Below are 10,317 nucleotides of genomic sequence, written 5' to 3'. Positions count from 1 at the left end.
GGACTCTAGACCAACACTGTTCCTAGTAGACTATTTGCTAATTTCTGTTGATATCTTCCCCCGCCCCCCAGTTCTTTTTGTCCCCTTTTGATGTTGTAGTTTCCAGTCTACTTCTCATTGGATATTTGTAAGAAAATGAGCGTTCTTGCTTCATCATCCGGGAACACTTTTGGATGTTCCCCATTTTGTAGCAAATCGATCTGCTCCCCAGGAGTGCCTAAAAAGCAACAAATACCTGCTTCAAACCCCAGGTTTTCCATCTCCTCCCTGAGGTCTTCCAGCATCAGCTTGGTTAGCAATTTCCTGCCAGAGCCATCTACATCTTGATTATTTGGTCAGTCTTTCCGGGATTTCATTTCAGACCCCCTTGGAGAAAGACTCCAGAACCTCTGATCCCAGGGGTTGGCAAACTTTCAGTTTTATTTTCCCTCGTGGTGTTAACGCCCAAACTTTTCACCTCCAAAGTCAGAAAGGACTTTGAATCCTAGCTCATTTCCTACCACCTCCGACGTCAGTTAAAAAAATAACAACACTCTGCATTTAAAAGCATCATGCATTTTTCCTTAAAGATATTTTTAATGCCCCTAACAAACACTACAGTATCTCACTGTTTTCTTGGATAAAAAGTCATCTTGGCATATTTATTCTAGTGAGACAGTTAATAAAATGATTCACTATTAATCAAAAAAGAGGGAAGACCTCGTGGGTTAATAGTTTCTTCTACTGCAGATGACCAGGAACTCTGCCCAGCACTCCACTTCCCCAAGCCCTCTGAAAGTGGAAGGCTGATCTTTGCTTTTGACCAGTCACGTCTGTTACATCCCGCCCAAGGGTGGCTGGTTTCATTGCTGGATTAACCACTAAGCACCCCGACACCCCTTCCCCACAATACTCTTCTCTTTTCCCCTTTCTTAACACTTATTTCTAATATTTCTAAAGTGCACTTTTTCTGGGCCTCTCCCCATCCCCGCCCCCCAAGTGGGCTTTCCTTCCGCTTTCCTCGGCTCGGATTCCAGACTTGGTCGCCACCCCCTTCTCCTCCACACCCCCTTCCCCTCCTCCTCACGTTGTCTTTTTCTGAGCCTTGGCTCCCCAGACGAGTCCTGGTCCCCTCGGCCGGACTCCCGGACTCACACACACCTCAGCGCGGCCTCTCCCCTGCCTCCTCCTGGGTCTCTCTCCCCCCTCCTCCCCGCCCTATCTCCTCCTCCTCTCCCCGGCGCCCGAAAGGATCATTGTTGGCCCTTGCCCCACTGGCTTTGTTTATTTATGCACATCACCAGGCCATTTGCCCCCCGGCATCTCATTAAGCGAGTGTGTTCCTCTCGCCCTGTCAATAATCTCCGCTCCCAGACTACTCCGTTCCTCCGGATTTCGATCCCCCTTTTTCTATCTGTCAATCAGCGCCGCCTTTGAACTGAAAAGCTCTCAGTCTAACTTCAACTCACTCAAATCCGAGCGGCACGAGCTCCTCCTGTATCTTCGGCTTCCCCCCCCTTTGCTCTTTATATCTGACTTCTTGTTGTTGTTGGTGTTTTTTTCCCCCTTTTTTTATTTATTATTTTTTTTGATGATCGGATCATGAGGAACGGAAAAAAACCCAAACTCGTGCAGTCTCCCCTTCCCCTCCCTCACTCCTCTTCCCTCCCCAGGAGAAAAAGGCCTAAAACGAAAAAAAAGTTCACCTTGGACTCGTCTTTTCCTTTGCAATATTCTTTTTTGAGGCAAAACTTTGGGGTGTATTTTTTTTTTTTTTTTTGGCTTTTCTTCCTCCTTCATTTTTCTTCCAAAATTGCTGCTGGTGGGTGAAAAAAATGCCGCAGCTGAACGGCGGTGGAGGAGATGACCTAGGCGCCAACGACGAACTGATTTCCTTCAAAGACGAGGGCGAGCAGGAGGAGAAGAGCTCCGAAAACTCCTCGGCAGAGAGGGATTTAGCTGATGTCAAATCGTCTCTAGTCAATGAATCAGAAACGAATCAAAACAGCTCCTCCGATTCCGAGGTAGGAAAAGCCCCTCGGGCTGGTGGGGTTTTTAATCTATTTCCTGGGCTTGGCAAATGTTGCTTAAAGGGGAGAAATCGGGGCTGGGGGGCGGCGTGAGGCGCCGCGGGAGCCGGGCGGGCGGCGCAGGCGTGCGGTGCCACCATTACAAACTTGTAACCCTGTTTTCTCTCCCCAACTCCCCCCAAACCCGCTGTTCTTTTTCTCCCCCCTCCCACTCTGCGTGGTTTGCCCCTCATGCTCATCGCACCCCTCCGGGAAGGCGGAAAGACGGCCTCCGCCTCGCTCCGAAAGTTTCCGAGATAAATCCCGGGAAAGTTTGGAAGAAGGTGAGTACGCCCCGCGCGCCCCGCAGCCGCCCGGAGCGGCCCCCCGGGCCCGCCGCCCCGCGCGCTCCGGCCCCGCGTCCCGCTCGGCCCGGCCGTGCGTCGGCCGGGCCGGGGCGCCCGGCCACTTGGGCCACTTTCTAAAAAGTTTCTCCTTGCTCTCTCCCGCTCCGCGCGGCCGCCGCCGTCCCCTCGCCGCCCCGCCATGTTAGCGGCCAAGAGGCAAGATGGAGGGCTCTTTAAGGGGCCACCGTATCCCGGCTACCCCTTCATCATGATCCCGGACCTGACGAGCCCCTACCTCCCCAACGGATCGCTCTCGCCCACCGCCCGGACAACAAGTGGCTCCGCCGGGCCCCCCGCCCTCCGCCCGCTTTGACTTACGCATGCGGCCCCTGCCTGCCCCCTCCCTCCCCTCCCGCCCCCGCTTCCTCCCCACACCCCGCCGCCTCCCGCTCGTGGCCCGGTCCGCCCGAAACTCTCTCAACTTTTCTGCCCCTTTTTTGTGGACTGGATTTGTTTGCACTTCGCCATGTTCTTGCTTTCAGTTTTGGTTACTGCCTCGTGATGTTAGGGGGAGCCTTTCTTTCCCAACAGGGCTTGGTTTGGGGGGGGTTTGGGAGTCAGAAAGAACTTTTTTTTTTTTTTGCGCTCTGATTGCCCCCTCCCCCTTTGGTGGTGTTGTTTGTTTCTTCACCCTGGGAAGATGACTGTGTGGCTCTTTCTTTTCTCTCTCTCCCTTCCTTCTTCTGTGGCGTCTTGGGCTTTCCCCGGTTAACCCCTTGGCTGCCGCTGCCGGGGGCTCGGTGACTGGGCTGCGCCGACGCGCAGGGTAGAGAGTGGATTTTCCTCCAGGCGTCGGACTTGAAAACTAGCGAGCGAGCGCGCGGAGCCCGGGGCCCTGGAGAAGCGCTTCGTCTTTCTCTTTCGGCCAGTTATTTATTTAGCTCTCTAGTGGTGATCGCAGGCTCTCGGCCCTCCTCCCCTTTTGCCCTGGAAGGTCACGCTTGCCAGACAGGTCCCACTGCAAACTTGCGGACTCCGGGCTTCCTCTCCTGCAGCCTCCCCGCAGGGCCGCGAGTGCCCCGGGCGCCGTGGCGGGCTCGGCTGCCCGGCGCGCGCTGGCTGCGGGCTCTCCCGGGCCGCGCGGGGTGGGGAGGCCCCTGTGGCCGCGGTTCTTGGTTTGTGGGCAGCTGGGATGGCCTCTTCCGAGCGGACTCGATGTATTTCTAGGGAATTTTGGTGCCCTGGGGCTTACAGCGGGGTCTGGGCTCGCCAGCTTCGGTGAAGGCCCTCAGTGGGCCCTGGGGGACCAGAGACCAGGGTGTGCGGGCCAAAGGGGGTGCAGAGGCGAGGGAGGCCAAGGGCGCCTCTCCTTCAAGGGAGTGGGCTGCTGATCGCGGGCTTCCCAACTTTGGGTGCCCCAGGGCGGCACGGGGTGCCAGGCTTCCGGGGCGCTTCTCGCTAGGTGCGTACCGCGCCCACCCACATTTGCTAATAAGGCTCATCCCCTTCCCGGACCCGCCTCTGCCCCCTGCCCTCGCCTTGAACCCCCTCCTCCATTCTCTAAAATGCTTGGATTGCGAATCTCTAGACGCAGTCTTTAGCCGTTTGTGTCTGGTTTCCCGGAGTTGTCATTTGCACCTTTTCTGGTTTGGACTCCCTACCCCTTATTTACACATACTACTTTTGTTTTTTCTTTTTCGGTAATTGGAGAGGGCAATTTGAAATAATGCACCCACTGTTCAGTCGTGGATTCCGTACTAATAATGGCCAAGGGCTTGCCGGACGGGAGTTGATCAGATCTACAAGTGTTTTTAAGCATTAAAATATTAACTATCAGGTTTGACTTGTTTTTTTGGGCCGGGGCAAAAATGGCAAGGGCATGCTAGACCGGTCATTTTTTATGGCTAGGAAAGAAATAATTATTCCCCCCTCCCCTGCGCCCAGGCTTCTGCATGCTTGGGAAGCTGGGAGAGCGTTTCAGCCCGACCTCCTCCTGCAGCCAGCTCTTTCAGGCTGCAGGGCCTGGGCCGTGGGGGGAAGCACAGTCCGGCTACGTTGTATTTTTCTTGGGAGCTTGTGAGCATCTTAAACCGAGAGCATTTGCCTCAGAATCGGAGGAGGGTTTGTGTACCCACTCACCCTACCGAGCAACATTCCAAAGTAACCATGAGAATTTCTTACTCTCCTCCCCTCCCCCTACGATAGAAACCTCCCTGGTATTATTTTAAAATCCACTTGGACATCTGAAAGGCTATCTGAATATTGAGCTGTGATGGCGGGCTTGTGGCTTGCTTGACTCTTTGCAAACTCCCTGTCTGTGACTGCTGGCAATCTCACCATACTAGCTCCGAAAACTTGAGCAGTTGTGCTGTGATTCAGAAACGGGGAAATTGTTAGAGGCAAATAAATGATTTTCGGGTGTGAAAAGGAAGGTTCCCAACCACAGGTCCCCTTTGTGAGCATTACAGGAATAGACGGCGTCTAGTTATTTTAATTGTGGACATAGCGGGTGGCCTTGTGCTGTGACATCAGATTGAGAAGACATTTCTGAACTCAGTAGGCAGTTTTCATATTTGCATGTCAAACACCAACGGACATCTTTGTGTGCACTGCCCCCTCCGCCTTCCTATCTTTTAACCGGGGTTAGATTATGTGCTCCAAAATTAAAGTTATTTATTTAGGTCGGGCAGCAGAGCAATGGAAATGAGGACGAGAGGCTGTTGTATGTCACTCCTGACGTCTTCGATCAGAGGGGCCAGCTTGCAATTCCAGATTTGATACAGCTGCCGGAGGAATCTATAGGCAAGACAGCGGTCTTTTCATGCTCATCTGAAATTCTTAGTGCTTCATAGAGAGTATTTCGGAGGGCAAGGTGTAAAGACAAATTAGCTGTGTGCATTATTCTTTTCCGGACCCTCCTTGGTGATGTTTTTGCTACATTTTCTGTTACTTAGAAAGTGTACCTGTGAGCAGCTGCATCCTTTAAAAAGCCAACTCTATCTCTGATTTCTGCTTTTCTGTATAAGAATGTAAAGAATTAAGGAGTATCATTAAATCGGCTTATGATGAATAATACATTATCTCAAGAATAATGCTTTAATTGCTGAAGACGCCGTAAAGCTTGATAGTAATAATTTTATTTTAAAACGACAAAGATTTCTGCATAACATTAATTTAGTCTTTGATACAGTAATAGTAATAGCTTTTAAAAAGACTGATTTGGATACAAAAATGCATTAAGGAGAGGTCTAGTTAAGTAGATGGGAAGTGATAGACCAGCAGATATTAGAATTGTGGTGACATTTGTATGTTGAAGATAAGAATACTGTTACCATATTAAAATAGATGGGAAAAAGTAGTGTTATGTTTCTTTTTCCCTCCTGCCAAAGGAGAAATGGGGATATGGTGGTCGAAAGTCCAGTTAGGCTTGAAATTTCTTTTTCAGGACGTGATGATTAGAGTTCTTGTACCTTTTTATCCAAAGTTATTTGCTTTTCAACTGAGCTATTTGCTACTAGTTTGAACAAATAAATAAGCAACATCTTGAATTCATTTTTGAACTTGGAATCCAGCATTTAAAGGAACCCGTGAGGGGCCTATTCACTGGAGTTTTATTTAGCTGGGCAACTTTTCTTTCTGCCTTGTGAAAAATGGATGTTTTCTCCTCACTCAAACAACATAATCCTTTCTCATACAAAAGATCGAGACGTTGGAGTGTGAAGGGTTAATGGTGGTCCTTCCCTGTTGTCTTCCCACCCCCCACCTTCGCCCCCTGATTGTTTTGACAACACTTTTCAAAGTGTGACATTCCAAGCCCCTACATAACAATGTAATATTACTGTAATTACACAGGTCATTACATTTTAAATAGAGAACAATAAAATGCTTATCGCCCTGAAAAAGAACAGGTGTTCTTGCCCTTCTTTGGTATTTATGCTAATTGTTTTTCATCTCCTTCAGAAATATTTATGGTGAACATGTTTAGATTCAGTCTCACTGCAACTGTATTAATTCTGTGCTAATTTTTATAGGTTGGGGTTTAATGTCTGCAGTGTGGATTATAGGTTCAACATTCACCCAGTAAGTCATATTTTAATGATTATAAGTTTAATATGCTAGCGCTTTGCCGTTTGCTGAATTTAAAGCTTTCTGAAACCCCAGAAACAAACTATTAAGCAGTTGAGAGCCTAAAGTGCTTCTCTGGGAAGAAGTGTTTTTGGAAACTTTTGAAGGCTAAAGGGAAGTAGCTTTCACTGATGCCCCCTATCTGATTGAGAAAAGATTCGGAAGAAGACATCCTCGTTCTCTCTTAGGAGTTTTCCATGTTGATTTGAATTTTACTGATACGGATTCCATCCAGAGTCACGGCTGGAAGCTGGTCAGCTTTCTGTTTCTTAGCAAGCTGTGAAAAAGTTACAGGAAGGTTTCCGGGGTTTGGCAGATCAAGAATGCTCTTCTGTGAGCAGCGCAGGCAGTTCTGCACGCCATTACAAAAATATTTGCTTTAGAAGACTCGCATTTGAATAGTTGTACCAGAGGCTGTGCTTTTAAAGATTACAGTAGAAGTCTTTCCAGGTATTGAATGCCTCCTTCCATCCCACGAGGTGCCTGTGTGCCTACAAAAAGTGCCTAGAAGTTTGGTGGAGAAATCCTAATACAGCTTCTCTTACACATCACAGTGGGTAAACTAGGAGTTAGTTATCTAAGAGGATTTCACATTTTGTCAGATGTTTCACAACGGGGGCCCCCCGAATCACATTAAAAATGCACTGGAGAGAAAGGACAGCTGCAAATTTTTGTGCGGACGCGTGTTTTTGGACCATGACTAAAACTCCGAGGACCCTTTTCCCCAGCTGTCTGGAAGTTATGTGGAAGTTGGTTTATTGGCAGTTAAGTATGAGACAACCTGGATTTAGCAAAGGCGCTTTCCTACACAGGAAGTAGATGACATTATATTGGGGGAAGGGACAAGACTTCAGTCAAGGAATGATTTACTCTTTTTTTTTGTTTCTTTTTAAATCATGGAGTTGCCAAATAAATAAGCAGTTTCCAAGGAAGTAGGTTGTAAGCTTTTTAGTCTTGGTAAGTGGAATTAGATAATATCTTTAACCACACTTAACTGTTTTGAGGTGACACAGTAGAGAAGTTTTGGAAAGGAGGGGTGAATCAAATTCTCGAGGCTTTTATTTTTGAAGGGGGTGTGATGTGGGCATCTGAGTTTCTTCTGGGAGTGGATATTGGCAACCGTGTAAGTAAATCTTCAACTCTGACTTATAATTGAGCACATTTGTGAAGGAAATGGTTAATTTTACAACCAAAGGCAAACTTGCACCTCGACAGGTCTGCTGAAAGAAATGTGCCCCAGTCCTTTGCTGGCAAGCGCCACCGGGTCATAAATCCACAGGCTTTATTTACAGCCCATAACACTTATGAATGTTAAGATATTTGACGCCACGTTGGCCTTATAATATTCAAGGTCCGCAGACATTGGCAGTAGCTCAAATTTCTCTCACTAATTATAAGCAATGAGATGGAGGGGGTTGGGGGGAAGCCCATCGCAAATGCTGCCCTCTCCCCCGCTGTCCCCACCTCTGCAATCTGAGCTTACTGAGGCAGACACCCCCTCCTTCAGCAGCTGACTTGTACTTTTCCTCTAGGCTATTGTTATACGCGTTTATAAAGAGCACTTTCAGAGATGGGGGCTCTGCACAAATGCCGTTTTCAAAAGCAAAGTTTCTCTAGGTGTTTGCATCTTTTTCCTTTTCCTCTGATTACTCGCTTTCTCCTTTCTTTTTTCTTCCTTCTGTTTTAAAAGACTGTTGCCTATATTGTGCATATTTCCCAGAATACTTAAAGAAACCTGATCCGGAGACTGCTCTTTAATTGTGTGATGTTCCATTGAGCTGGAAGGGAATACACACGTTGCATAGAGCACTAGTTAATGTGAGGGTTTAAAAAAAAAGTGAGGGTGAGGAGAGTTGATTAAAAGAAATTAATAGATGAGAAGAAAAAAAAAATTCAGGTTTATGTTAGGGATGGGAAGGCCACTCATTTGAGAAAAGTGCACTGGTGTCTGGGGGAAGAAGCACAGAAAAGTCACCAGAAGGCAGAAGAAATGCTTGACTGAGAACAATGAGAAAAGCGAAAGAAGATGGGACAAAGATTTGGGCTTGGGGGGATTGGCGGTTTCTTACGAGGGGTGGAGGTACCACGGAGCGGGTGCTGTTAAAAACTAGATTGCTTTGCTCAGCAAAGACGGGTTCCAATCCGCTCCACCCAGAGTGCTCCATCCAGCAACATTATGTTTCATATCAGTTATTGTGTGAGAATCTGGGGTTGGGGCATCTATGGTCAAGACCTTGATGTGGGAGAGAAGGCTAGTTATTTTACCAGTTTTAAATTATTTAAAGAAAGTGGGCAGCTCTATGGGTGTGTGTGTGTGTGTGTGTGTGTGTGTGTGTGTGTGTGTGTGTGTTAAGGCTGACCTGACCACAGGTAAAGGGGAGTGGGGTTCGGAGGTGTGTGGGAAATCGTTAAGGGGGGCTGATGGCTCCGTCGTTTCTGGCGGGATCCTTTCCTCCATCTAACCCAAACTTAAAGACCTAGGCTGAAAGGTTTTATTTTCTAATCAATGGAATGCAGAAACTTACTAGCCCTCAGGGACAGATATGAATCCCTTAACAGCTCATTACAAAGATGGGGCTGTGGGATCTTTGAACGGGTTATCAGCCTTGGTGTTCTTCTGTTTTCCCAGGATAGCTTTTCTTCCTTAGGCACATCTGATTTCGGGGTGGTAATTCAGCCCGATATATTGTATTTTTTTTTGTCGTCGTCGTGAAGTAGTCCCAGACAGTTCGATGTACAGGGGAAGGAATGGCTATTAGTGGGATCAGCTCTGAAGGAGTTAAAATTGCTCGCTAAAGTTTGGCATCATGAAAATAAATTTGAGGCCTGGTAGGCATTAGCAGGGCACAGCACATTTACAGAGCTTAATTAGTACGAACTGTAATTGTTCATGGTCTGCCAGAAGAAGTAATGTTGAGGAAAAGTGGAGTCCTTCTTTTGCAGTCTTCAGTTTGAAACCGATAAATCACTTGCATATTTGTGTAGTGATTCAAATGGAGCTAAGACCTCTCCCATCCCAACATGTGGTAAATTGTAAAGTCAATGAATTGCAGATGTAGGCTACAGTGAGATTCTCTAAGAAAATGCAGAATGAATGGGAACGAGTGATGCTATAAATATTTACTGAGAAGATAACTAGGTCCCTGCGTGCTGGGTCAATTATGATGTACTAAATATATTAGTAAAATGCTTAAGAAATTGAGAGGATTTGTGTGGGTCTTGGTGTGGGTTGGTTTGTTTTAGAAAGTGAAATAAAAGGCACTATATTATTGTTGTGTCAGTTTTATTAAGCCTGAATCACAATGGCATACCCAGGGAAGGACACATGAAACCCACATTAATGCAAATTAATTCGTTATGAGTTGCAGCACTGTGACTGCTAAGTGGAGTAATGATGGGGCATCATTTTAAGAGTGTTAGTGTAGCAACTTTTAATGAAAATGCTGTGTTAGGAACATGTCTCAGCACTTGAGTCCACGTGTTTTTGTATGCTAGAATGTATTTTGTACAAGAGCAGGCAACTCGATTCACTTTTTATATCCCTCCCCCCGCCAAAAAACAGTTAAGAACTTTTATGTTTTGATGTCTAAAGAAAATCATGTAGATTTTTCTCAAAAGTAAACCTAGAAATGCCGATCACCATAACTAAGTTCAACTTCAACATTTAAAAAAAAATTTTTTATATTGCAGGAGATTGTAGTACAAAGTGGAAAAACAATGAATGTAGCATCTTCCCCCATAGACCTATAGATGTAACTTTCTTAAAGCAATTTTTTTTCTCTTTTTTTTCTTCTTAGAGGATTTTAGTCTCAGGCAATGTTGCAAGTCAATACTTCTTTCCCCAAATGTGAGTAGGT

The 10,317-nt window shown here is 46.8% G+C and overlaps 1 protein-coding gene across 24 annotated transcripts in view; it reads left to right on the top strand.

Moving 5' to 3' along the window:
• Positions 1-1,776: 1,776 nt before the first annotated feature.
• The window catches only part of TCF7L2 (transcription factor 7 like 2), a 188,775-nt gene continuing 180,234 nt past the window's right edge, over positions 1,777-10,317 (top strand). For all 24 annotated transcript variants that reach the window (XM_039871184.1, XM_039871178.1, XM_039871198.1 and 21 more), the window contains exons 1-3: positions 1,777-2,003; positions 2,266-2,332; positions 2,542-2,665. In XM_039871184.1, the coding sequence (XP_039727118.1) occupies positions 1,815-2,003; positions 2,266-2,332; positions 2,542-2,665 (380 nt within the window). In that variant the 5' untranslated portion in view covers positions 1,777-1,814. The remainder of the gene's footprint in view (positions 2,004-2,265; positions 2,333-2,541; positions 2,666-10,317) is intronic.

Source organism: Pteropus medius, unplaced genomic scaffold (assembly GCF_902729225.1).
Source record: "Pteropus medius unplaced genomic scaffold, Ma_sr-lr_union100, whole genome shotgun sequence".
In the NCBI taxonomy this organism is placed as follows: domain Eukaryota; kingdom Metazoa; phylum Chordata; class Mammalia; order Chiroptera; family Pteropodidae; genus Pteropus; species Pteropus medius.
This window is presented reverse-complemented; position numbering and strand designations above follow the sequence as displayed.